Source organism: Siniperca chuatsi, linkage group LG13 (genome assembly GCF_020085105.1).
Source record: "Siniperca chuatsi isolate FFG_IHB_CAS linkage group LG13, ASM2008510v1, whole genome shotgun sequence".
Taxonomy (NCBI): Eukaryota; Metazoa; Chordata; class Actinopteri; order Centrarchiformes; family Sinipercidae; genus Siniperca; species Siniperca chuatsi.
The window spans coordinates 19,300,350-19,328,300 of NC_058054.1; the positions used below are offsets into that span (position 1 = coordinate 19,300,350).

Below are 27,951 nucleotides of genomic sequence, written 5' to 3' on the forward strand. Positions count from 1 at the left end.
GCCACCATCAGGTCAAAATTTTAATCGGTCCAGTACTGTGGTTTATGAATAAATAACTAGTGACATTCTCATCAGCCTCAGCTTGTAGCTACTTTGTGTTTTGACTTAGCTAGCAAATGTTAGCATGCAAACACATTAAACTAATATGGTGAATATTATACCTGCTAAACATCAACACAGGGGCATTGTCTTTGTGGGCATGTTAGCATGCTGACGTTAGCATTTAGTTCAAAGCACCGTGTGGAAACACGTTATGGAGTTCGCTGTTTTACTCTTCCAACTACAGTATGACTTTGTCCCGCAGATTTGGACATTTTTACAGATTTGGCCTGAGGGCTTTGGACAGTGTGCTGGATGAGGGGAGTTCCCACTTGAAAAGTGAAAACAAACTTTTAAAGCTGGAACAGGCCCAAGAAAGAAAAGGCACCTTTGGATGGAGAGAGCACAGAAGACAGAGAGAGGAAGGACAAGCGGTGAGGGCAGTGACCTGTGTCTCCAAAAGAAACCAGAGATACCTTGGGGGGAATTTAAAATACCCTTTAACTGTCCTTCACATCTGGAACAGCCACTTTCCTTTCTGTCTCTCCCTTCTCCCTTTAGCGTCACCGACCAAAACCAAACCACCCACCCTGTCCCCCATCCGGTCCTGAACTTGGATGGACCCAGCCACTCCAAAGGACCAAACCAGCACCCTGTATCCATGGAAACAGCTGTGGACATCCCTAAGCGCACCAGCACTTTCTGGAGAATAGCCGACTTTCACCACAAACAAACAAATGATAAAAATGATATTGTTAAATGTTCTCCTCATAAATTCAGTTTTATATTCTTACAAGGAAACGAAAAATTCCACAACAGCCATCGTGTTCCTGCAGCTTGCCAGAGACTAAACCTGTGTGTGTGTGCGCTGACGATACAGTATATGATTGTGTGTTGTGCTTGCATGGGGTTTAACTGTGGGTGTACAAACAGTGTCATGCTGCAAATCCCTCTCACAATGTCAAACAAGTTCATCGCCATTGCTCGCAGTGATGGATAATGTAGACACACTTCTGAAAAGCACACACACTTCTTAAATGTGTGGCCCTGGTTGCAGTGTGGTGCCCTCTGCTGAAACTCTGTCATAAGCCTGCTGACTTTAGTTTTCACAGTGATTCATTTTATTGAGGACATTTTTGGCATTATTTGGCCGCCAAATCACTTTAATGTGTGTTTTAAGGAGTAAAATAGGCTTTCTGGGGGGGTAATATTAGGTAGAGAAAGTTTTATAAAGCTTATTTGGCCATCTTTTACTCATCTTGGATCTCAAAGAGTCACAAATATTAGATGTATAACCCTAGCATGGTCTCTCTTCCCTCCTGTTGTTATTGAGCTCATCCTTATTATCTGACGGTACATTCCTGCATGTCATGCACCTCAGCTGTGTGCATTGTTGCCTTGTTGGTCGCTACTATTAATAGTGCCGTGGCAGAGACCAGGGATCCTCCCTGCATTTGTCTCTGCCTCGGCGCAGAGAGTGGGCCCGGAGAGGAAAGCTAAGGAGCTGTTTACCCAGCCTTTGTGCTCAGCGGGCCTCACTGTTTGCCCTGCAGGGAGTGCCTCAGCTGGAGGGCCTCGCCGTGCGCCGGAGGGTGGGTGGGTGGAGTGGGGTGGCAAGACGGAACGGGGACAAACCTGCAAGGTGGAGGGTGGAGAGGGGCCCGGGACCTCCGCCGGTGGAAGGTGCATGGTTTGTGGTGCAGTGAGCAGGGGTCTGTTTGTCAGAGTCCCAGCTCCTTCACTTACAGTGCTTTGCCCATCCTTCAGGCTTGACAGCAGGTGACACAGTCTGGTAAAGAGACCAGGGCAGGACTGATTGGGCAAACATATGAAACAGGGTGGCAAACGTGTGTGTGTGTACAGAGTGAAGGCCTACAGTTGTGCACAATCACTCATGCATGTGCACATGGAAGGATTTCTTAACAGGCCTACTGTGCACAGGCCCAGAGGCCCAAAGAGTCAGGGGCCCCGTGTTTGAAGTTACTGTTAACATGTCGTGTTGGAAAGTCAATAAAAGGCTGTAAAGAGACTTAAAATGACTACAAAGATACACGGCTGCATCTTTTGTAGTCGTTTTGTGTGTCTTTCAGTCTTGCTGTCTTGTCTTTCTATGTAGAAGGGGTGGGGGGCTGTGCCCAGGGGCCCATTGTCTCATAATCCGTCCGTGTATGCGTGCTTGCGCTGTCTGTGTGCGCGCCTACAAGTGAAATATAGTGAAACACTCGACATTTATGAGTAAACACTGAAGGACGGATGCCACTCGCCGGATTCTTCCACTGGAACACTTTACCAGAAACGCTCCATGACCGTCCTTTATGACAATCACTCCCCTCCCTCCTCCCAGCGCAGGAACAAAAAGACATCTGAGCTATGTGGATGGGGAAGAATAATCACAGCACTTTGCACAGCGGCCACCGCGCTCCGGTTTCACAAAGTCTCTGAGCGGCGCGCTGTGTTTACGCATAGCCTCCAGTCCTGCGAGGCATTGTCGACATTGTTTAGTAGCTGTGTAGTAGACTCCTGAGAAGACACCGGAGCGGCACAGTCTCTGATAACTGGATACCTGAGTCCAAAGTAAGAGAGTTCGTTTTTTTTTTTTTTTAAAGAGAAGCGCTTACTTGGAGACGCGGACTGTAGCTGCGTAAAGGCGTGACGCATGGACTTTTTATATTTATAAAGATATTTTGACCGACAGCGCAGCGTTTTCCAGTTTGAAGTTCACATTCAAATCAGCGTAAGACCCGCTGACACGTAAAAGAAGAAGAAAACAAGACTTCCCTGCGATTTCGTCCTAAATTAGAGCGTTTCTCCTTGGACGTTTTGATACTGTACCGACCTTGACTTCACTTTAAAAAGACGACAGAACATGTTGTGAGAAATTTTCTGCGGTGTTATTTTCTCATTAACCATACAAGCTGTTTGGAGGCAAGACTGAACAGGTTACTGGAGGTAAGGAGAGGGGAGTCATGCCTGAAAAACTGGCTTCATTTCATTAAACGATGATTGGAAGTGAGTCAGCAGGGAAACAGCACGAGTAGCTAATTGAAGACTAACATTTTTTACACTTCGGGCTGTCTGTCCACTCTCGTTCACCGTGTTGGAGTGTTTATGTCACCGCAAACAAACTTCCACCTAATTAGATTTTATATAGGCTTTACCCTGCATGCACCAGGCAGTTGTAAAGTTTATTTTCCCTGACCTGGACAGCTTTGCTTCTGCAAAATGTCCATCTTAACAAGTCATTTGGTCTCGTATTCTCTTAAAATACATATTTCTTTAGAAACAGAAAATACGTTTGAGATAACTTATTTCCATTAGAGTTGGGCAAGTTTCAGGCCTTTCTTGAAACAAGAAAAGAGGTGACAGATGAAGAAAATGATTTACTTCACACAGAGGCATCTGATTTTTTCAAACACAAATATGTTAAAAATGTGGGATAAAAAAGTGAGAAACGATCTCATGTAGTGGTAATATTTCACTCAAACTTGGAGACCAATTATATAACTTGAGACATTTTTGGATAATGTGACTGTAGCTCGCACGTTAACAGTCTGTGTTTACTAATTCACCCTATCTGTTCTTGTCCAGGGTGCTGAGACTCTGCAAGAAGCCGTGTCAGGAGACCGGCCAGAGAAAAGGGATCTTGGCCGCGTAAAAAACGAGGAGGAGGCGCCTCTCGCGTTGAAGCAGAACCGCTTTAGATGGATTCTTCATGTTTGCTTCAGCCACAGTGGAGACAGTCTGCTCTGAACACTTGCAAGCCGTGACAATAAGGCGTAAAACATGACACATCGCAGCGTATGGATTGCAAACAACATGAGCTGCACCCAGCGTGGAAGAAGCGGCTCTCCTGTCCTCTCCCGTGCGCGCTTGGAGCAGAATGCGCACAGGACAGCCGGTAAGGCGCCATTCAGATTCTGTAAAGTTGTCTATATAGGGATTTAAGACAATGCCATAGTCATTTGGAAGAATAGTGTTGGATATCTTTATGTGTAATGTTGCTGTGAAAGCAGAACCGGGCTCTTGTCTTTATGTTTGCTGTGACAACACTGAAATGGCTGTTTGATCTTTGATTTCTTTTCACATCGGTGGCTTTTCGCTGAGCTCCAAACCTCCCTGCACGCACCTGCCAGCTGTTTTAGGCTCTCTTGGGGTCACTGTGACTCGGATTCATTGTTGGACTTAATTTAGTTTTTATTGGAAGTGTTTGTGAAATGCAGTCTTGGAGGAGGATGGTGGAGGTGTTTGTTCTATGAAGTGAGGTTTTATGATTTATGGTCTGAAGTCTTTACAAGGTGCTGGAAGGTGACTCTGAATTATGGAAACATGTAAATCAAAGTGACTGTGATATTATGTGTGTGTGTGTTCTTATGGATGAGGAGGAAGCAGAGGCAGTCAGGAAGTCTTCCAGTGTGTGACCCTCTCCTGTGGTGGGCTGCAAATCTAAATATCAAAGTGTTGGTCACACACACACGCAGCTGCATCCATTTCCCTCATCTCCAGTACCTCTGAGGGGATCAGGGGCAGATCAAGTCTTTTAAGCTTCAGGTGTTTTGATGTGCTGAAAGTCAAGCACATTTCTTTTCAGTTTCAGAAGAAACCGTGTGGATTGCTTTAGCTTTGTGAACTGTTTCCACAGACTCTGGATTTTTATCTTTAGCACACTCACAGTGTCAGTACTTTCCATCCCAAACTGTGCAATTAGTCAGGATTTGTCCACTCAAAGATTTAAAAGAAACTACATGATGCGTCATACTTTCATACCTACTTTCTGACTCAATGGCCCACTGACTCACTTAGTCATGTACATACAATGTCACTCATGCACGCAGGCGAGGCTCAGTTGGAGGACGGCAGGCCTCTGATGTTCTGATCTTGCGTTGGTGTTTTATCTTTTTTCTAGTCTCTTCTTCGCATCTCAAAGCTGTTGTACTTGATGAATCTGTGTGTGTGTGTGTGTGTGTGTGTGTGTGTGTGTGTGTGCGAGAGCTCTGGCATCACCTGAGACATGTCACACATCCCCAGCAGGCGTCCCCAGACTAAATGCCTATAAAATGTGTGAAAACATGTCATGAAATAACCTTGTTTTTCTTTACTCATGTCGTTTTTAAAATCGCCAGTTTGTTCTCAGGCTGAACATGAGAGTATCGCCTCTGCTTCAGACATCTCACACTCCCCCGTCACGCTGCCACAGCTTTCACTTCCTCCAGTCAAAGGTCACGGGGTCAGCGGCCCTCCCGAGGGTCAGGTACAGCGGGCCGGCACGGTCTCTTAACCAGCAGCCTCCTGATGTGTGGTCTGGTTTGTTTTAACTGGCATGTGGCTTTACGAGAGTTAGTGTGCCATTTGTTGGTGTTATGGGTTTAACTCTTTCTTCTTCTCATGCTGTTCTGTGTTGCTAGTCAGACTCAGAGAGCCAGTGAAACAATCGTAATTAAAACGACAAAATGAGTTATCATTATTACCACTCATTTATATTGAAGCATCCTCATAAATATATTTAGAGCCATTGTGGCTGTAAACAGGCTCTGTCACTGTTTGTCTTCCTCGCCCAGTGGTATTCATTACTCACTAAGCTTTCAGCTGCAGAGCCTGATACTTCAAATATTACATTTATGTATTTCATTTAAGACTGAGACATATTGAGGATAAAACCCCTCATTTTTAGAAAATGTTATTCTGCAAGATTGCATCTTTCTCATCAAATCTGCCAAGAAAAACACAACATCTACCTCACCCTACAGCCAAGGGGAATGAATTTGGAAAAAAAGCAGAAAGGAACAATAAATTCAGTTACTCAATAAATATTTAAAAAACAATAAAGAACAATGTTCATATGAAGTATATGAAATAACTATAATGTAAGTAAGTTAAAACAAAGTTACAAAGTGCTGCACAGGATATAGATGCAGAAAAATAAACATAATATACAGAAAAACATTGAATTTACCTTAAGAAAGTTGAGTGACATGCATTCCTTAATAGCAGTCAGGCAGTCGTGGTGGGTGCCAGTATTACCCAGATCGTGTGGCTTAGCTGAAAAATACAGCTGCATGTTGTCAGCATAGCAGTGGTGGGAGATACAACTGAACTGGCTAATCAGGTTGCCTAGAGGAAATATGTATGAGTAAGAAAAGGATGGGACCAAGGATTGAACCCTGCGGAACTGCGTGACCTGAGTATAGGGGCAGTTGTGGACACAAAGTTGTCTATGACGACCTGAAACTTCCTGTTTGTCAAATAAGACGAGAGCCAGTTGAGAGCAGAGCCCGAGATACCAACCCACTTATTTAGATGTTCAACCAGGATGGAGTGATCAATTGTATCGAAAGCAGCAGTTAAGTCAAGCAGGACCAGGATAGAATGTCGCCATTGTCAGCCCGCATGAGGATGTCATTTGTCACTCTTAGTAGTGCTGTTTCTGTTCTTTCTGTACTATGTTGTAGGCGACACGTCACGATTGACAGCTGGAGCTGGCTCGCGATTGAGTTGGCCGGGTGTATGGGCTCGATACTGCGGCTTCACTACTCCAAATGGCGTCACCAGCGCAAGATGGTAGCTCCCGTAGCCGGGATATTTTGGCTTCATTTTTGTACAGTGGGAGGAAGTGGAGATACTTCATCCATCTTTATATACAGTCTATCCTAGGGCCCAGGGTAGGCAGGACCTCTTTAAGGAATTTGGGGGGATTACATCTAAAGGGCAAGAGGACAGGTGCATATGGGATACAGTGTCGAAAGGTTAATGTAGAGACATAGGGGAGAACTCAGACAAGACAAGAACGTAGGACAGTAAACTGATCAATCAGAGGAAACAGTAGCATTATTAAAATTGGATCGAATATTATTGATTTTATCAACAAAGGAAGACAAAACATTTCCACAGTCTAATGGGGAGGAGGCAGATACAGCAGGATGAGCAGGGTTTGTTTGTTGTCACTGATTAGGCCTGCAAAGTAGGCAACCCTCACCTCTTTGATGTTTTGCTAGCTTGAGTATAGCTGAGAACACAGCAACTTCACCCATAAATAGCCTTTCTGTTTTATGTTCAAGCAAAGCATGTTTAGCTTTATTCAGAAAACAAAATAAAATCACTCACAAGCATAAAAGTACCTCCGTAACGTTCCCTCCCCACTTATCCACTGTTTCTATTAAGTCTTACATTGCTATGTAATGTTTGAGCAACTTCAACACCTACTATAATGCATGTCTGGATTAACTTTAGTTAGAAAGACAGATAGACAAAATAAGTTATAGTAAATTACAGTTTTGTTTTTAAGTTAGCCTGCCTAAACAACACTCAATACCCTTAGTACTCAGAGCTAGCTAGCTAGCTAGCTACCATGAGAAAATTTGCAACTTCATCTATGTTTTGAAAATAACTACTGCCTTAATGAAAATTAACAGCCCAATAATGCTCTGTGTAAGTAATATTATTTACTAGCCAAGACTAAGCTAGCACAAAATGTGTATGTGGGTAAACTGCTGGCTCAACTTGAATCTGAACACATTTGTCCAGTACATATATTATGAGATTTTAAGGGCACTAAGTAACGTGTTGTGTATTTTTTAAAATCTGCAAACATTACACTATACTCAATGTTTATCATGTTGCCTTTTTACTGTGTAGTTTTTCTTTCTGCTGAACATGGATTCCTTTAACTAAATTCACTATAATGCTTGATTTCTTGCCCTGAGGAGTCATTCTCGTTAACACTTTATAGATTGTTATGAGACATATTAAAAATCAGATAAAGCCCCAAGTCTTGTAATATATACTTTAATTGTTCTGTAAAAAAGTAGAGAACAAAATAAAGACAAAAACTGAGGACTTGCAAAAGTCTAGACACAAATAGAAAGTTGGAAATGCAAAAGGTGAAATGTACAGATTGCTTAGTAGGCACAAAATTATAAGGCACATAAAACGCATCATCAAACACAGTGACAGGCTTCAATTCTACAAGCAACAGATTCAAGCGTTTTGCTCCTTCTATAGCAACATTAAACTCTGTCATTAAAAGATGGATGTGTGGGCTGTGCAGAGAGTCTTGTCTTCAGCTCGGTCTCCGCTGCAGTGTGTAATGTTACTCTAGTTGTTTTGTCCCAGGACTAATGGAGAGAGTGCAGCGAGAGAGATTGATTATGCAACCTGAAGTGCCACAGGGCAACTTCAATCTGGAAGTGCTTAGAGTACGCAACGAACCACAGTGATTCCTTCAGGGAAAATTGAAGGAGGCATGATCTGACAAAAAGGAATTTCAATTTGTTAGATGTATTCCTTCAGACAAATGCTTCCCATGCTACTTCTGTTTTCTGGGTCCGTGCTTTTGTAGCGGTGGACAATCTCGTGTAAGTACGCTGGGGGAATAATTTCTGTCTCTGATCCTGAATTGTTTTGTTGCAGTTGAGCACTTTGACTTCTTCAAGTTCAAACAGCTTAAATTATTTAGAACAAAGCAGCAGTTAATACTTTTGGAGCCGCTGATGAAACATAAAGCAAACTCCTGTCCTTATCGTAAAATCTCCCTCCTTAAAACAACTTTTTCTCAAAATACAGAAGAATGTTAACTAGCCCAGTGCAGTGTTTGTGTCTGTGAGAGTGTTTTTTGATACAATAAGCTGTATTCTTCTGAAATTAGCAGGTCAGATTCATTAATCATAGCGTCTGAGGGCTGCTTTGAACTATCAGGCCAGGTCATTAAACCCAGTCTGTCTGGGGCACGAGCGGGCGACACGGAAACACTTTGGAGAGCGCTGGTTCACCCACAAGACACACTAATAATGACCAGTGTGTGTGTGTGTGTGTGTGTGTGTGTGTGTCACAGATGGCCACTTTTCTGAGTGCTACTCTCAGGCTCAGTGTGGGCTTAATTTGGAGAAATAACAACATGGGATGGGAGCAAGAAAAGGTCGCGAGGGTGGGTGGATGGTGGGAGAGGGGATTTCAGTGGGTGAGTGTGTATGTGGTTTTGTATGAAAGGTGAGGGGTTGTGTTGTATATATATGTGTGTGTGTGTGCAAAGCTACTTTGTAGTGGGAATATCCGTTTTACAAAGTGTGTTTGAGAGAAAATAGGCACGAAGAGAAAGAAAGGCAGAGACTGAGAGTTATTCTGTGTTGAATGTGTGTGTATGTGTGTGTTTTCTGTCTATTCCCCTTCATCCCTCTCTATTCTTTCCCTCTGTCCTATTTGCGGCCTTTTAAGTGCGGCCGTCCTCACAAACACCGGAAAGTGAAATCCTACCCTCTGATCATCGCTCCAACACTGCTAAAAAGTGTTCCCATTTAAGGTGAGGCTCACCCAACCGCTCTCTGTGTGGCTTCCTTTTAAAACCAACTTAATCAGGCAGGAATTTGGGTTATTAGGGTCAGGGACACTGGAAAACTGCCTTAGTGAGAAACAAAGTGAAGAAGAGCGAGACAGTAAGGACACAGATGTGTCGCATCAGGAGGCTGTCTTTATCTCAGCACTCATGGGAAAACGGGCCCAGTGCGACGGATGATGGTGTCCCGTCTAATTTACATGACTGGGTCACAAGACACTTATAAGTCTGTTGCATTGTGGCTAATTAGTGCTAACTGCACATTAGCTAAACTTTCCAGTGACCCTGCACGCTTAATCTTGTAGAGGCTGTTGAACATTGTGGAAGTTCCAGGTAATGTGAAAAATCCTATAGCAGGTTAATTCTCTCTTTTCAGCTTTGAAAGCTGATGCAGTTTTTTGGTTTTGATAATTGTGGTTTATTACAACTTTGTCTTTTTGTAGTTTCTGCCACACATTTCTGTCGCTAATAATAACATTGTATTCACCAGTTTAATTGCTAAGAACTGGGAACATGGCTCCACTGTGTTCACCAGCTAGTTGCTAACTGTGTCTGCCATTAGGTGCTACTCTACTGTAGGTAGAGTAGCCTACAGTCGGTTTATCAGAGCTTTTTCACTGAAAACAGCTGCTGGCTGTGTCTGAAAACAAGGCTGATGACAGCGTTGATAATGAACCAAAACAGTTGTGGGCCCTAAAACCAAAACCAAAAGTTAAAGACCCAAGTTGTGTAAACCCAAATTATGCTTTAACTCCAGCTGTTTATGTTGTAATACACTATATATCCATTTGTTTTCCCTCACAAATCAATAGATGATGGCAGATAATCCACTTGGTTTATTTCATTCCATACATCACACATTAGTCTTTACATAAGGTTTTCTCCCCATTGTGGAGATGGTGTCACATAATCAGCTAATAACATAAGATAAGTAGCACATAAATCATTTCAGGTTACTAAGTGATTTTAAGCTAGTTTAAGTAACTGATGCACTGTTGGATGATTGTAGTTCAGTTTTCCTTTTCTCTAAATGAAATGTTATTGACAGACTGATTGAAACAGTCCCATGATAAGAGGGAAGCCAGAGGTCCTGGCAAGAGTTGACAGCGTCCCACACAAGTAGTGATTAGTCAGGCACGTAGAAGAACAGAAATGTGTAAACACAAAAGGAAGCGTTTGATTTGTGTGTCTGAAACCAGCTTGCTGGAAACATCAAGGGAGTGTCTGAGATATTTGAGCAGCTAAATCAACATACTATAATTTCAGGACTGAGGTGATATCATTTATTCCTGTATACATGATATTGTTAGAGACTCAGAGTCATTTTGTTACGATCACAACTCCGTTTGGTTGCCAAATACCTGGATATCCCTGTTATATATCAGTCACTTTCCTCTGCTGTGAGCTCTATTACAGCCTCAGCTCTCTGGGTTTATCTATAACAGCAACGATGCTTCACAATGAGAATATGTTTCCTTTTGTAGAGCCAGGTGGCTTTTGGTGGCTGAGATGATGACAGCAGCTCTGTCTCTCTCTCTGTCTGTCGTAATAATGCCATCAGGGTTGCTGCTCGAGGTTAACGCATTGGTCGTAGGTGACACTTTTATGTCCCGTGGAATCGTGCATTTTATCGAGCTTGTTGTGACCGCTGATTCTGGTGCTTTGATGACCCGCAGTAACTCTCCACGGCACTTTGGCAACTTGAATCTGCATGTGTGAGGGCGTTAATCCAGAACTGTTGCACTTCAAACACATTGTTCTCCACTAAAAGTGCTTCATTTATCCCACTGGAAAACCATTAGACACGTTTCTCTGGAGCTCCTCTCTTTGGTGTGGAGAGAAAGCTGCAGGGTCAGTGAGGTAAATCACTAATCACTCAGGTTTATCATTAGGCAACCAATAAGTTTACCTCTAATAGGTACTTCTAATGAGGTCCAGGTTGTACTGTTTAACCCTACAGGCAAAGCTTAAAAGAGGTACTGTTCTCCATAATCTGTGGCTAGTTAACCCTACACAAGCTGACAATCAGCAAGATAATAATTATTGAATACTGAAGATGTATCTTAAAGCTGCATTCTTTTTTTTCTTTTTTTTGGCTACCTGAGGGCAACAAGCTGTAAGCACATCACTGACATACTATCATGTCATAAAGTAAACATGTTAGCAAACAGTTGCCTATTTACACATCCACCAGATACACTGCAACATAAGCATTCATCTGGAGTTCTTTCTGTCCACCTGATGAATGTAAATCCAATATTCACTCGCTTTTAGCTCTATTTTAGTCTTCACCATCTCATGAGGGAAATATCTGGGCTTTTAGCTACTAAATCCTCCACTGTGTTCACCATCTAGCTACTAACTTTGTCTGTCCACTAAAAATGGCTGCCTACTGCGGCCAAAAATGAGGCTGATGATGAGAGTGGTGAGAGCGAACCAAAACAGTAAAGAGGCGTAAAACCAAAATAATGAGCTTAAAGACACTAAAACGCTCCATAGAGGTGAGGGAAACTGCAGTCAGGTGATAGTTTTCTGTGGGTTTGTCATTACAAGCGACTTTTTCACATTACATGTGGCCATTTGATCCATTGTTTATATAAAAATTTCGACTAGGGCAGCTTTAAATATTGATGTTAGTTGAATCTGGTTATGCAAATTATTCATAACTCAGACTTATTCCCAGCTTCTACATAAAAATACTATACTACAACATTTTTTAATGAATCATTTAGTCTAGAAAATATTGAAAAAATGCCCACCACAACTTCCCAAAGCCTGAGGTGACATCTTGACAAATAGCTTGTTTAAGTTGTTCACAGTTCAAATCCAAAGATCAGTCTTTATGTAATTTACAATAATATGACCAGAGAAAAGCAGCCAATCTTCATTTTAGAAACTGTAACCAGAACATGTTACACATTGGTTGATAAATGAATTAAATGATTAATTGATTATAAAAAGTGTACTAAGACACTAAGAGTGTACAGCCATGCTAGTGGCTCTGTGATGATGTACGTAGGCACAGCAGTGCTTTTAGCTAAATGGCCGTGGTCACCATCTTGCCGTGCTGCTAACATGGCTTAAAGTTGGTGAATAGCAACTGCATTGGCCTGGTCGTTTTGGATAGTTGGAATCAAACCCAGCTCAGCCCAGCCCATGTTATTCACAGTCAGTCACCCTGCTCCTGACAGGTTATTCCTCTCAGCCCACCAGAGTTACCCTCCCTGCAGGTTTCTCTCTCATGCTTTGCTGTCTCTTACTGGCCTGAAAGAATCTCAGACACCTACAGACTCAAATGTTGTCAGTCGGTTAATAAAACCTCCTGGTGGGAGAAACGCAGAGAGGGGTGAGGTCATAGAGATTCACTCCTCTCTTCACCATCCTCCTTCAGGCTGTGCAGTGTCCACAACTCTGACTACCCCGGCCCCCTGTGCGTGTGCTGAAACTGTGAGAAACTGACAAAGATGGGGTGTATCTTGTGTGTTTTTGTGGGATTGAGAAAGGATTGTTAGAAAAAGGAACAACAGACAGAAAAGGCATGTGTGTGTGTGTGTGTGTGTGTGTGTGTGTGTGTGTGTGTGTGTGTGCACATAGTATGTGTGTGCGTTCGGGGATGTTTGGGTGGGGGGCCTCCCTACCTATTTGAACCGAGGCATGGGACCTGCTATCTGTTTCTCATTTTGCCGGCACTCTGTGGTTTTCCAGCAGTGACGGGCCTCAGAGTGGAAACTGGCACTAACAAGCAATTACATCCTGCCTGCCTGCCAGGGATTATGGGATTACAGGCTGACCGGGCTTCAGTCTGCGCTCTCTTTCTGCACTTGCATTTTGTCATTCCCTCGCTTCCCTGTGTTCACCTTATCTCTACTTTTAGACTTCTCCCATTCAGTGGTTCAATTATCTTTTTCTCATTTTTCTTTTCCCCTGGACAATTACCCATTCTCTATTTTTAATTGTCCTCACTCTTATCATGTGATTTTTTTTAAATCATCTCATTCTCTCCATCGCTCCTCCTCTAGCTTTTTCTCCTTTGACTTTGTGGCTGCCTCGCATAGTTAAGACATGCTGTCGTTAACTGCTGAAGAGTGAAATTGTTTTAGTCAGAAAGGGGGAGCGAGCACATTTAACAGGAGAAAAAGACATTTAGTGTGTATGAAGCTTTAAATGAAGCATGATGAAAATGAGAAGCAGGAGGAGGAGATGACAGTAAAGAGAGAGTGCAGGAAAACATGACTCCTTGACATCATGTTAATGTCTAAAAGAAGTTTCATTAAGTTTATTTATATAGCCCAAACTCGCAAAATTGTCCCAGAGGACTTTTCTTAAACTCTTCACTCAGATAAGGATGAAAAAACATTCAATAAGTCAGAATGTGAGGACTTCGCGTTACACCCTGAAGCCTCTGGTATGAAATATTTCTGAAAAGATATGAACTCTGTCAACAGAACACTGCAATCAAGATTAAAGCAAAGTTACGAAACAAGTTTTCACACTGCATATGGGTGCATATATGCAGAGCTTTGGGGCACATGTAAGTACAGCAGATATCATCATGCTGTGTTTTGTGGGACCTCCGCAGATTTCTCAGTATCTGGTAGTGATCAGACGGCTCTCCTGGTGTTCCACCTCTCCGTCCTGCATCTCTTCTTACACTGCAGGTGTCTTTTATTGAGCCAGCGGTGATTTACTCTACTCTTGTTTTTCTCCTCGCTCCTGCAATCAGGCACCGCGGTAGTGACAGGTTAAAGCTGGAGGTCAGAAAATTTCACGTACGTGCACGCGCACAGCAAAGACTGAGTGCATTTCTAATAGGAGGTCATTATCAGAGAAGTTTGGCTTTTAGAGGGAGGCGAAATACCGAGAGCTCTGAGCTTTCTTTTTTTTTACAAGGTGAGAGGTTTATGGAGACTCTGTGAGCAAAGCTCAGGTCTGATGATGTAATAGTATACAGTAGGAACCAAGATCACTAATCAGAAACACATTTATAATGTCCTCCTGCTTCTTTTCTTAGCACAAAGCTGTGTCTTTGTTGAAAATAGCAGTATTAATAAAAGTCTGAATCACATCTTTGAAAGTAATATACATGGAATTATTGAATTATTTATACAGCCTTACAAAGGCAGAGAGCAGTTACAGTGAAGTTGAGAAAAAAGGGTTTGAAGTTTGAATGCTCAGCCAAGTGTGTAACAGATATATAAATTGTAAAACCTTAATTTTATGCCTTTAAGGCTGATTATTAATCATTGTGAGAGACTTTACATAAAACATCTATATTTGGACAATGTAAAGAGCACAAGAAAAAAAAACATCCATTTGAACTAATGAGCTTGTTTAATAAATTAAATGTAAATTAAATACATTTAAATATGTGATTTAATAGTCACTTAACCACTTCATCAACAAATCATGGGAATCCCACTGGAGTCCGAGGCTGCAGAGACGGCAGTTACTGCTACTCTGCTAAGCTAGGCTAGTTAGCTTTCAGTACAACTATTATATAGTGTTATTTCTCCATTATGATTAGATTATAATATGTGGTGTAAAAACCTCAATTACTAAGATGTTGGTGCATCAAAAATATTTTTGAAATACAGGAAATTGGGTAAATTAGCTTTAACTAAGGCTAACTCACCAGCTAGCCTTATCTAGCCGGAGTGCAGTCACTACAGTTTGGTTTTTATCTGTTTTTGGTTTATTATACGATATTACTTTTGTGTTGGCAACCTCTGTTTTAAAGTTGACACCCTGTTCTTTTACCTCATAAATATCCTCAAAACAAAATCCACATCCATCCTCTCCAAGCAGAATACGCTCTGGGAATAGTATCTGGCTCTGGCTTTATGGGTTGTACTTGCTTCAGGAGGGCTTACCCGCTTAACTAACTGCGAACAACAACTGGAGCGTGGAGGACCAACAAAGCAAATGGAAGGTGACAAGAACTCTGCTCTCCCTGCTGCAGACATCCAGCCTGATGGACAAAACAAAGGCTTTAATCAGCCTAACAAGGGAGAAACACATGCTCGGCTTTCTAAACACACATAGAAACATGCACATGCACACGCACGCCATCAGGAGGCTTGTGTCAGTCTGGAGCTCTTCAAGGACCAGTGTCCCGCTCCTTCTCTTCTTCCTCTCTCCACCCCTCGACTCCCCCACCCACCTCATCCCCGAAAAGGCTGGAGGCGTCGGGCTGTAAACAGCTCCAGAGCGCCGAGGTGAAATGAACCAGCAGACAGGCCCGTGTAGACTCCCAGCTCGCTGATCTAAAAGGGGCTAAACACTCCCAGCTGTGGCATTAGGGACTCAGAATGGCACCTCTCCTGAGGATCTGTAGCCCTCTGTCCCGCCTCGCACTACTGTTAAGTTTTAAATCAGCTTGGAGACGGAGGGAGATGAAGGGCTGAGGAGTCAGCACAGTTTGGTTTTAGGTTGCAGCGGTAGCGTGTACTCTGTATGGCTGAATTATGTTCAGTTTGTCTCTCCTTGTCCTCTTGTCCCCTCCCACACCCTTCAGTGTGTGTAACTTTGCTTTCGCCGAACTGGATCGCTGGAACATGCAGGATTGCATAAATGCATCAACAGGTCTTATCGTGACCTGTGATCTGTAACCTTTTGTCAGCCTTCCATCTCACTGCACAGACAGAACTCCTGGGATTGTTTTTGACTGTTAAATAAACATGATACTCTACATATCGGTGAGATCTACAAATACATGAACAGTACATGCTTGAATACGTTACTATGGGCATACAGTATTGCTGTAGTTCAGTGCAAAGGTTATACAACGCATCTTAGAAATGACAGATGTGGTTTCGAAGTTGTTGGAGGTATCTGTGGGAGGAAAGTTGTTTCAAAAAGTTGTTTTAAACAGGTCAGACATTAGTTGATTAGCAAGCATGCATGCTAACTTTAGTTGTATAGCAGAAGTTACAAAGTATTTTACAGGAGAAAGAAAAGTGAAACAGGGAATAAAAAGATGCAGAGGAGACAGAGCGTACAAACAACAAAATATGACATAGTGAAATTGTTGTGAGAAGGAAAGTGAGATTTACAATGCTTTTTAAAGCCATGCACCTATTTGGTTTCTCTGAGACTTTTCAGGCGGCAGCTCCAAAGCAACAGCAACAGCAACAGCGCAATTACCTATAATTTTTAACCTTCACCATCCCCGAGGCTCCCTCCCAGTGGTCAGGAGCCCCCCCACAACGCTTTAAATACAATGAATCATTAATTGAAATTGAATGAACAGCAATTTTGATAATCATTTAAATCAGTTATCAAGCAAAAAATGCCAAACCTTTGCTGGTTCCAGCCTTGTGAGGATTTGCTGATTTTCTCTGTTTTATATGATTATAGGTTCTTATATACATGAACGTGAAGTCCTTACAGTGCTCAGGAAAATGTAAATTTGAACACCTACAATTCCATGACAACTGGGCAAACTCCATCTGATGAGAAAGATCATGTTATATGATCAAAAGCTCCAGGACAGCTACTAGTGATGAAATTGTTTTAACTGCTGTTCAAGATCAAGAATTAACTTCATTCATATATTTGGGTTTTGGTCTAATAGTCGTAACAAAGCAAGTAATTTATAGATGTTCTTTTGGGCTCTGGGAAATTGGGACGGCCATTTCTCACTGTTTTCTGACATTTTATAAACTCAACCAGTGGTTCCCGACTCTGGAGGTCGGGATCCTCACAAGGGGTCACAAGATAAACATGAGGGGTTGCTAGGAAAGCAGGAAAAACATTTATATGCTACACGAAATGATTCTTGTAAATTACTTTTACCTCTACAGACCTCTAAAAAGTATTAAAATAACTTTTGTTTTTTTAAACACTCATTGGTTGAGCTAGTCACAGCCGGTAGACATACTGTATGCAATTAGTGATGAGGGGTCTCAAGTAAACATCCCTTTGTTTTACGGGCTCACCAGCCAAAAAGGTTGGGAACAACTGACCTAAATGATTTATAGAAAAAGAGTTATTGGTCGCTGTAATCATTTTTTCTTGTTCATACAGGCTGTGAGGAGATTCCTTCCCAGTGCTACTGCAGTTTTAGAGATAGGGAACAAAATCCACAGTCCTTGTTTCTAACAAAAATGAATTCCAAAGTCTGTTTAGTACAAACATAAGTCTGACAGGAATATTTTATTATATTTTATTTGTATTTTTATCCATGCTAGAAGAATAGCTCTATGGACGGCAGTGTCAGTCCACAGGTGTGTCTGTTCAGACTGACAAATCTCAACTATTGGATGGATTGCCATTAAATTTTGTACTGACATTCAATGTCTTTGGTGATCCCCTGACTTTTCCTGTAGCAATACTTTTTTTTAGAACTGATGCAAGATAGGCGAGGAACATGTAAAGTTCCTACCACTACTCTCGTTTTTGAAGTACATGATACTCTGACCTCCACTGAGTTTCATATTTGGGGGGCCACAACAGAACCTGATGACCTCCTGTTTGGGACGTGTGGAGCTCCACAGCCAGCACAATCCTCCACACTGCACGTACTGTATATAAACATCTGCATCCGTGACACTTCTTATCACCTGTCCTGCATCTCTGTGGTTTTTGTCTGGGACCTCCGCGAAGTGCTCTCGCTATGCCTGGTTCCCCCTGCTTGTACCTCTGCCACAGGAATAACCCTGAAGAATGCCTTTGACAAGTGTATCACAGATGCTGCCTTTTGTTGCCGGACTGGGGCTGTTTGCATGGATGTATGAACCGACAAGCCAACACTAGCCACACGCTGGCAGCAAACACTGGTCTTTTACTGAAGCAGCATCAAACACACCGTCCTCATACATTGAGGACGTGATTTATGTGACATGTTGGCTTGCTCGGGGGCCCACGGGGCTGTTTTTATTTTACAGTATCTGGACAATTGTGTATGTATAGACATCATATTGCCCGCATATTGTGCCTTTAGTTTATGTTATCCTTTTCAAGGGGAGTTCTGGGAGGAGGAAAGTTGACAGAGTGAAGCCTTGTTCTTACATTCCTCTCTCCCTCTCTTTCTCTTTCTCTCCAGGTGGGACCAGATGGAGGGTTTGGAGGAAGGATAGACAGGAGATCACTTATGTAATATCAGCAAAGGCCAAGGTTAGTCAGAAATGGACGTCGTTGCCAAAAGAGCACCCTGAAAATCTTCTTCTGCTTTTTCTTCCTCTTCTGTCACTTCTTCTACTCTCCATCTCTTCCTCCATCTCTGTCTTTTTCTCACTCACTCTTTGTGTTTGCCATTCACTTATATGAAATCACCATCTCTGCAAATAACCTAGCCTTATCATTTTTCATTTCCACTGCACAGACCACTATAAACCAGAGGATGAGTTATGTGGAGGTATAAATTGTTAATGAAATCCATCCCCACAAGGCTCAGAACTGAGCTTTCCATAAAACCATGTCAGCGCCAAAGCTTTCACTGCTAAATTCTAAGCCAGTGGACAAAGCTTGATCCAGAGCAGAAAGAAAGCAGAGTTATTTGACTTAAGTATTACTGAAGAGTAAGTGAGATCACTTTTGATAAAATAGGCTTAAGACAAAGTACTGCTGTAGCTCGTTTGACGAGCTTTTGATGAGCTGTGTCTTATGTGCTCTTATAAGTATTATCTCATTTTCTCAATCTGTTTTTACATCTGTAGAGCACTTTGTCAGTTTAGTTTTGTTATGAAGTGTATGGTCACCATGAGAGCAAAAGACCAAACAGCCAGTTCCTCTGGTGGTGACCATCTTTTCTTTGTAAGAAAAAGAAGAGGGCTCAAAGCCAGCAGCAGAACTATGCGCCACTCTGTCATTCTTGCCTTTCTAGAAATAGCTGCTAACGATGCATCATCAAATATCTAGTACCTAAAGGAATATTTTGACATTTTGTCAAATACGCTTATTCACTTTGTTTCTTTCATGAAGGGGCTGCAGTTACCCTAAGCTCTATGTAGCTTTTTAGCATCTTTCAGCTGATTGTTTTGGTTTTACGCCCTGTAACTTTACTGTTTTGGTTCACACTGTACGCTACCTGCCCAGCACCGAACAGCAGACAGCCAAAGTTAGCAGCTAGCTGGTGAACATAGTGGAGCATTTAGCAGCTAAAGAGCCAGCTGTTTCCCTCAGGAGCTGGTAGAGACCAAAACAGAACTAAAAGAAGAGGGAATATTGGACTTAGATTTTCCAGGTGAACAGAAACGTGTCTCCAAATAAATGTTAGACAAGAATGTTAGACAGGAAAAAAAACTAATGTAGCTCTGTGCCTGCTAGACGTGTCAGTAGTCAATTGTTTGTCAACAGTTTCACCATTTCAACTTTATATGGTGATAATATGTCAATGTCGTGTTTACGGCTTGTTGCCCTGCCCCCGAGTGGCCAAAAAAATCAATGAATGCAGGTGAAAGATTATTCATTTCATACTCAAAAGTGTGCCAGTTAATGAAAAAGCTACTCAATTACAGAAGTGAGAGTATGACGGTGTAGTCCCTCATTCGTCCAGGAGTGTTCTATCGTAGAAAAGGTTTCAGTCGTAGTCATCTGGACACTGTTTTCAGAATCAAGACATTTCGGCTCCCATCCGGAAGTCATTCTCAATTGAGAATGACTTCCGGATGGGAGCCGAAACGTGTCCAGCCGAAACGTGTCCAGATGACTACGACTGAAACCTTTTCTACGATAGAAGTGAGAGTACTTTTAATTTGTTACGTTCCATGTCCTGATGGCAACTGTCTGTTTGGAGGGCAGTCCTTGGCTTTATTCACTCTTTTGTGTGTGTTTTTGTCATGTAACGTGTGACTTCTGTCTCCTGTAGGTGCTGCTGTGGGTGCTCTTCTCTCTGCTGCCTCTAGTAGAAGGAGCTCATATGAAAACTGGTGCTGCTGGTGTGGGATCAGACTCAGGCCACACTGTGGGCGTGCTGGGAGGCCAGGAGGAGCGAGAGCTTCCTGTGACGCTGCCAGAGGTGATGGAGGACGAGGAGCAGGAAGACGACAGTGACCCTTACTCTACTTGGCATACTCTATATGGTACTGAAGCTCTTATGAATGTGTCATTTGCAGCACATCTGCTTCACCAGACAGTATTAGAGTGGAAAGACGGCATGAGCCTGGGGATCTGCTTTGTGTCCCAGTCATCAAAATATATTTACATGTGATTTAAAGGTAACAAGTCATTATAGGTTAAAAGGTAGAAGTGAAATTGGAGATTTTGCAGGTGAATTTGCATAATATTGGTCATAATTTCCTCAATAAGTGTTCATTTTCATTGTAACTCTCTCTGTCTACCACTCCTCTTTCCTCTCCATTTTAGACCCCTTTGTAATAGATGAGGTGGATGACCATCCCAGTAGTCGCTGGGCGGGGCGCTCTCCACGCTCCTCTGACCCCTCAGAACCTCAACCAGAGGGATCACCAAAGAAAAAGAAAAAGAGGAAGAAGAAAGAAAACGTTGAAGAGACGGGAAACAGACATAGAAAGGGTAAAGGTAGAAACAGGCAGCCAAAGCAGAGCAGCAGGGACTGCCGTGTGGAGAAGAAAGAGATGAGGGTTCGGGACCTGGGCCTGGGGTTTGACTCGGATGAGATTGTCCTCTTCAAGTTTTGTGTGGGCTCCTGCCAGTCTTCAAGGACAAACTACGACCTGGCACTGAAGGCGCTGCTGGAGAACGGCTCGCTGCCCCGGCGCACCGCCCGCAAGGTCAGCAGCCACCCTTGCTGCCGGCCCGACCGGTACGAGCCGGTTTCCTTCATGGACGCCCAGACCACATGGAGGACCATCCAGTCCTTATCGGCCGCCAGCTGCATGTGTATGGGCTGAAGAAATGAACAAAGGAGAAGGTGATGAGGAGGGGGTGTCACCCATCCTGAACAGAGAAGAGTCAAGAGGTTCAGGGAGGGTGTAGTGTGAGGAAGGTCTGGGTACAGGGGAGGCGCCAGAGGGGGGCGCTGTAACACACACACTGCAGAGGAAGAGGTGGAGGCCACTTTTGGATGGAGGTCAAAATCAGAGACTGAGGGGGAACTCATCAGGGATTCACAGTGTGGATTTATTGTTGCATCTTCAAAGAGTGAATTGTTTTCAACTGAATAATGGGTAACTGATGCAGGATACTGCAGACCAGTTATTACACTGCTATATTATCACATAAAAGAGACTCTATATGTGAACATGACTGTTGTGATTTTATATGGGCGAGACCTGAAGGCTGAAGCTCAAGAGATATCAAGAGAAGACACATTTACACACTAACGCTGTGTTTATATTCTGATTCAGACTGAAACAAAGACTGATATGATGTTCACTATTACTCACAGTGAAGACAGCTACTCCCAAAAGCAACATCATTTTTTTCACATAAAAACAGGCATTACATTTTATCATTTCTATGTTCAGGTGAACTCAGCCAAATGGATGCCATGCATCTTCATGTATTACTGTATAAAAGTAAAATATATTTATTTCTGATAAATTATTTATTTATTATAGCTTGATATGAGAGCTGTTTTATTAACTCTATATGTAGATAAATATCTATTTATTGCCAAGATTCAGATTTCATGTTGACAGTTACTTCTGCTCGCATACAATATGTACATTTTTTAAATTTTATTTTAAAGGTGCTGATTTTCACATTTATGCAACGCCTCGTAAACCTGGGCTGGACAGTTGATTCTGGGCAGAATTAGATTGGATACAATAAACATTTCTGAACTTAGTTGAGTGATTTTATATTAAAAAAAACACTATCCAAAAGCTCACATTATCTCTTACATTTCATCCCAGACAGACTTTAAAAAAAAAAAAATCCTAAGAATAGATATCAGAAACAAATTGACCTACATTGAAATAATGTGGTATACTTCATAAATATTCTTTCTCAAGAGCACCTCACAGACATGTCTGACAGCTGATCTCTAGTTTTGTGGTTAAATTTATACTACATTTATACTGCAGGTCCTCAACATTTCTTATTTTAAAGTGGTTGAGTATTTCCATTCAGTTACACACTCCCACTATATGTCACATTATTATTATTTTATAAAGTTTCCTTTATTTTTGTATGGCATTATCCTCTAAGGGAATAAAGTTTTTTTAATATACAGCTTGTCATCACTGTTTACTTCACTGATTACACAGCTTGAAAATGACTTCAGAGGGGGTTTCCTCAAAGAGACTTCCATAATGATTTTCACTGTGAACAGGATCAACACTGCTACCTTTTTCCAGTTCAATTTAAACGGGACTTTTTATGTTGTAGAGCCACCTGCTGGTCTAAAACAAACACCAACAATGTGAACCTGTAGTCCCCAGTTTGAACTGAAAGAAGTGTTGCTCTCTTGCCACCTGTCTGTTCAACAGAGGACGTTTGCGTTAAGAACAGGTAGAAGCCAGCGGTGTGCTGTCTTTGGTGTCACTTTATTTCTCTGCACAGACCCACCAACACATCCAGCAAACACCACAGATCACACAGCTGACAGCAACAGTATTTTTTATTATTTCTTTTAAAAAATGTGATATGTTCACGTTGGCTGTTTACAATGTCAGTTATCAAAACATTATATGCAAATGTGCAATATAAAACAAGATTTAACAAGGTTCAAAAGGTCTTCGGTTTCCCTGCATCATGCAACACTGTTCAGTGGCAAAGAGTAGATTAGCAGCATATCGATTAAAAAAAAAAAAGAGTATGAAATGAAGTGTAACAACAACACATAACAAATAAACATGTATTGGGAATGACACACATGGATTCATACAGTGAATCAAACTCTTAGAATGTCACACCTATTTGTACCCATGGGGTATGATTATGTTTTGTTTAAATTCCCGTGTTTGGAAATTGTCACCACAGACTTCATCTAATGTCCTGTCTGTGTACTTTCAGCTGAAGTCTTATTATAGAGCAAGTCAGATTTCTCTACAGTTGTAGCTATTGGTCAAATTAAATTTGCTAGGGGACACTGGAGCAAAAAAATGATGCCCGGCCCCTTCATTATCCATGTAGTTCACTGCACACACAATTAAACATACAGCTGAAAGCTCCAGTAGGCTGGGGCCTTGTGTTTGTCTACTGTAGACCTCACCTGAATGGAGACATATTCTGGTTGATATGAAAAAGATGTTGGAAATGTAAAACTGCATGTTTAGAATTAATAAAATAAAGTCTAGATTAAATTTAGAGACATTTCTGCAGCAGGTTAAATTATATCAGAGAGATATGAGCCAGTGCTAATGTTGAGATGATTTCAGTTAGTTGCTGAAGTGCTGTTTCAAATGTTTCATTCATTTAAGCTCATATGGCTCTTTGGTGGTTCAAAACCATCAAAAGTGATAAAGTAACTCACACTTTCTCACAGTTCTCACAAGTACCAGTTTGCTGTGCAGCTGCCAGAACATTTCTAATCTGAGGTTGGCAGATAACAAATGTTCATCAAAGGCATTTCGCTGACTGACATGAACTCGGTGTGCTGAACGTGCAGGTGACAATGTCCACTCTTCTAACGTGCGCAGAGAGGAGCGGCGTTGTGCTGCGTCCTGGAGACGACTTGGCCGTCACCTCCTGTTTGGAGTCAGCTGTTGCTTCCTCTTCACTCCCGAGGGTCGCGGTCGACTCGACGCTGAACGGGTGAAAGATGACACGGGCGGTGTCGTACTCCCACGCTTGCCTCATTGCGAAGTCTGTAAAGGATGTATTCTTCATGGACGCCCGGTGTTCCACATCGTTCCTGTAGTTGGCTGTGCGTAATGACGCGTAACTGGTGTCATTGCTGTTTAAAGACTGAGGGGAGTGTTGGCCTCCTACCCAGCCAATGTTGTCACCACGACCGTCTTTAACCCGGGCCACTGTCCTCTTCAGCTTCTCGCAGCCCTTTAGCAGCAGGTTCTTCCGGCACAAAATGTACACCCAGGGGTCTAATATGGGGTTGAATGAAGCAAAGCGGATCGCCAACATGTCGCTGCGGTAGTCAGGCTCCCCCCCAGCAGAAATATAAGCAGGGTCGTACAGCTGGTTCACGAAGATTCGCACCTGTCACAAAGAAACACAGACAGAGAATGTCTAAGATAAATGATTTCATAGCAAATAAAACTGACACTAATAACTAAATATGTTTGGCACGTACCGTGTGCAAACGTTATAATAGAATAGACAGAATAGAATAGCATGTTGTCCTTACCACTAAAGGGATGGAGCAGACCAGGAAAACGATAGTCATGAGGATGAGAAGCCAGAACATTTGGATCTCCGCCGCTGATGCGACCGACGGCAGCCGGGGGAAGCGGCGACGTGATCCTCCCTGCTCACACAACTCCGTCCTGACTATTCCTGTCCTCTGGTTCATCCCCACCAGCGACCTGCACACCGCCAAATTACACAAAACTGTCACTGCGATCAGCACCAGCATCACGCCGCCATACAGGAAGGAGTAGCAGGCTCCGAGTGGATCCACCGCCCTCCAGTCCAGAAAGCACCAAGTACCGGGAAAGTGCCTGACGTGCTGCCCGAAGCCAAAACTGGGCATAATGCACAGTACAGTGTTGGCCAGGTAGATCACCAGGAGCGCAAAGCGCGCCATTGTCCGATCTATGTGCTGGGAGTAGAAATACGCATGGTTAATGGCCAAGTATCGTTCCACAGCCATGGCGCACAGGATGGACATCCCGGCTGAGCCGAAGAAGAGCATGGAGAAGGAGAAGAAGTGGCAAAGCAGCGCTCCTCCTGGCCAGCGGCTGGCCACATATGTGGCGATCACCACCGGGCTGGTGAAGCACGTTCCCAACAGATCCGTGATGGCCATCCCGCAGACCAGAGTGTAGAAAGTTGTTTCCTTCTGCTCCTTTTTGGAGATACACAGCACAACTATGGCGATGAGGTTCCCCAGGACTCCCACGGCGAACATCGTGGCTGAAATGACCAGAGACTTGGACTCCAGCCGGAGCGCAGGGAACGCACTGTGGTTTTGGCTGAGAGAGAGAGGCGGCAGCGACTCAGAAACATTCGTGTCCAGTTCTCCAAACGCAAGAGTGTCGTTGATCATTATTAAAACCAACAATGCACAAGGGTTAAAGTGCAAGAACTTTCTGCGATGTTTAGAAATCTTGCTCTGGAAATATAAGGCGCTAGTCGAAACAAATCATCTTTAACTGCAAATTACATCCTGAAATATCGTATTTCCGACAAAGTACATTGCACTGAAGTGATTCTTCTTCTTCTTTTCCAGCAGCGTGTTTGTCTCCAGATGCGCTCATATGAAGGTGTGCCTGTTGTGTTTACGATGCTCGGTGCTGCGGGTATTTAAGCGGTGTGCTGATGTCAGGAGAGTGACGTGCGGGATGTAATCGCAGCGACACAGGTTTCCCAGGATCACATTTCTGCAGCCAAAGATTCACTATTCAATGCTTTTCATTGCTCGTCATGTATTAGCCCCAGAGGTAAAATGCCAGTAGCGTCAGCTTACTAAACCCAGGAGCCAAATGCCAACATCTGGTATCATTTTGCACAAAAACTTGCTTTTGTCTAGTTTGTGGATGAACTGACACTTTTTTTAAATTAATCACAATAAATCATTTCAGAGTTTCACCGAACTGACCTGCACAGCCGCGCACATTACAGAGGATATTAGTCTTCAAAGTTTTTTTTAAAGATGTGACTGTATTTTCTGCCCAAATTTGCTTAATCTTTGCTCATCATTAGACTTTTATAAAAACTACAAGATCTATTCTGGATTCATATGCTTAGTACATATGGGGGGGCAATCGCATGATTGTGAGAATGCGCAGGATTATACCTACCTGTGGCTCATTAGGCTGGACAGGTTAATTAGAAAAATAAAACTAGCTCGTGTAACCATATGTGGTCCAGAAACAAACGTAAAGAGGCGGGAATGGTGCAGAGCTCATAAATCCCAAACTTCAGCACCAAGGTCAGCGCCTTCAATGCAATCAGCACCACGAGCAGAAGCAGTCAAAGCTGCTACTCAGCATTGAACCCATTATTGATAACTGTATGTCTGATTAAGATGCAATAGATGGCACAACCCAGACCACTGATTGGAAACGCACGAAATGATCAATTTAATGTCAAGAATGATTGTTGTCAGTTTCTTTGTATTTTGTTGTTGTTTATTTTGAAATGTTTGGTGTTTTCCCCAGTGAATCTCAGCTCCAGCAGGTTTATTTCTGCTGCCTGGAGTCGTGCTTAATTCTCAAATGGCTGCAACAGTCCTCTTATATGATAAGTGTGAATGAGTCTTCAACAGGTATTAAAAAGGAAGGTTGTGTTGGGGAAGAGAGGCTTGAATTAATCTCAATTTATTCCACACAAATCTCAAATACAGGAGAACGAGAATAAGCACAGGACAAAATACCCAGGAAGCTGCACTGAATGAGTTAAATAAACAAAGGCCTGCACTGAACAGCTTCTGCTGCTCCATTAGCTCTTTCTCTCTCCTATAGAGTTTTCATTTCATTTAATGCATCCTACATGATACATATTCCTACAGCTGATAGGCCATATTATAAAATCATAATTAATAATTCAGTAATTCTTAGCTATAATTGCACTGCACAATGGGGCCCCCATAGTCCATTTGCTTTTTAAAAGTGGTCAGAATATACAGTATGTTTTTACAGTGATGGAAAATGTAGATATCGGCCATAGAGATGTCGGCATTTTTTTGAAAATAATGGGACTACATGGCACTCGGCTCAGCAGGAGCTATTTTCTTCCTACTGATAGTTCCTACATGGAACTGCTCACAACAAGGTCTGTGGATTATATTGAGTAACCGGGTCATGATTTCTGGAAAGAGACATTGCTGTTGAGTTTTTCAAATGTATTCTTTTGGCGCTCTGAGCACCACAAGATCTCAGTATAGCTGTCAGATCAATTTAGTTGAGTAAAAAGTACAATATTATCCTCTGAAAGTACATGAAGTAAGTAGCATAAAAATGAAATACTCAAGTAAAGAACCTAAAAATTGTACTTGAGTACCATACTTGAGTAACTGTACTTTGTTACATTCCACCACTGAATGTGTACAGTACATTGCAGATGCTGTGAAAAAAACTGTCTAAATGCTGATTTCATTTAAAGGGTGTGTGAGTTCAGCTTTAACATTTATAGTAAAGTCCTACTACTACTACTATACTGTATATCCCATTGACAAATGTTAACCATTTACAACAGCTTGTACAACACACACACACACACACACACACACAAACAGCATGATAATCTAATCAGTAGAAATGAAAGAATTCATCGTATATAATGGAGGAAAGGGTCTGTCTAATGGTAGTAATGTGGCAGAGGCCGGAGCTCTCTGTCTCTGTCTGTGTAAGTGGATTCCTCTCCTCCTCTCATGGACCGATGCCTCCTGGGTATGTGCGTGTTTGTGAGTTTGATTCTGCCCTCAGTGCTGTAATAACCAAAAGCTTTCAGACGTCAGTGGCTCTGATGCCCACACATAAAACTACACTCTTTCTCTCTCTACACACACACAACCTGAGGGACTCATGGCTGCCCACACACTGAGCAGACATGGAGTAGGTTTAATAAGGATTCTTTTGCGTGTGAGTGTGTGTGTGTGTGTGTGT

General features: G+C 42.5%; 2 protein-coding genes across 4 annotated transcripts; one reads left to right on the plus strand and one right to left on the minus strand.

The window, feature by feature from the left end:
* The first annotated feature begins 1,717 nt into the window (after positions 1-1,717).
* On the plus strand, positions 1,718-22,450 carry LOC122887260 (artemin-like). Of its 3 annotated transcripts, none has more exons than XM_044220303.1 (5): positions 1,718-2,988; positions 3,628-3,937; positions 18,405-18,475; positions 20,169-20,382; positions 20,666-22,450. In XM_044220303.1, exons 2-5 carry the CDS (start codon positions 3,823-3,825, stop codon positions 21,169-21,171), a joined length of 906 nt encoding a protein of 301 aa, XP_044076238.1. In that variant the 5' UTR covers positions 1,718-2,988; positions 3,628-3,822; the 3' UTR covers positions 21,172-22,450. The 3 variants fall into 3 exon arrangements, with proteins under 3 accessions (XP_044076238.1, XP_044076237.1, XP_044076239.1); XM_044220302.1 differs by having other exon boundaries at positions 1,719-2,613; XM_044220304.1 differs by lacking the exon at positions 18,405-18,475 and having other exon boundaries at positions 1,719-2,988.
* A 376-nt stretch (positions 22,451-22,826) lies between these two features.
* ptger4c (prostaglandin E receptor 4 (subtype EP4) c) lies at positions 22,827-25,857 on the minus strand. The gene is made up of 2 exons (XM_044220301.1): positions 24,531-25,857; positions 22,827-24,382 (listed from the first exon to the last, which is right to left on the minus strand). Exons 1-2 carry the CDS (start codon positions 25,389-25,391, stop codon positions 23,786-23,788), a joined length of 1,458 nt encoding a protein of 485 aa, XP_044076236.1. The 5' UTR covers positions 25,392-25,857; the 3' UTR covers positions 22,827-23,785.
* Positions 25,858-27,951: the final 2,094 nt, after the last annotated feature.

What these genes read in the sequence shown, in the direction of transcription:
- ptger4c (XM_044220301.1), bottom strand. Translation starts at nt 25,391, where the DNA reads ATGATCAACGACACTCTTGCGTTTGGAGAACTGGACACGAATGTTTCT. An exon ending in TCTGCTCCATCCCTTTAGTG is followed by an intron (nt 24,383 to 24,530) that starts GTAAGGACAACA and finishes TCTTTGTGACAG; the next exon opens with GTGCGAATCTTCGTGAACCA.
- LOC122887260 (XM_044220303.1), top strand. Translation starts at nt 3,823, where the DNA reads ATGACACATCGCAGCGTATGGATTGCAAACAACATGAGCTGCACCCAG. An exon ending in TAATATCAGCAAAGGCCAAG is followed by an intron (nt 18,476 to 20,168) that starts GTTAGTCAGAAA and finishes TGTCTCCTGTAG; the next exon opens with GTGCTGCTGTGGGTGCTCTT. An exon ending in TACTTGGCATACTCTATATG is followed by an intron (nt 20,383 to 20,665) that starts GTACTGAAGCTC and finishes TCTCCATTTTAG; the next exon opens with ACCCCTTTGTAATAGATGAG.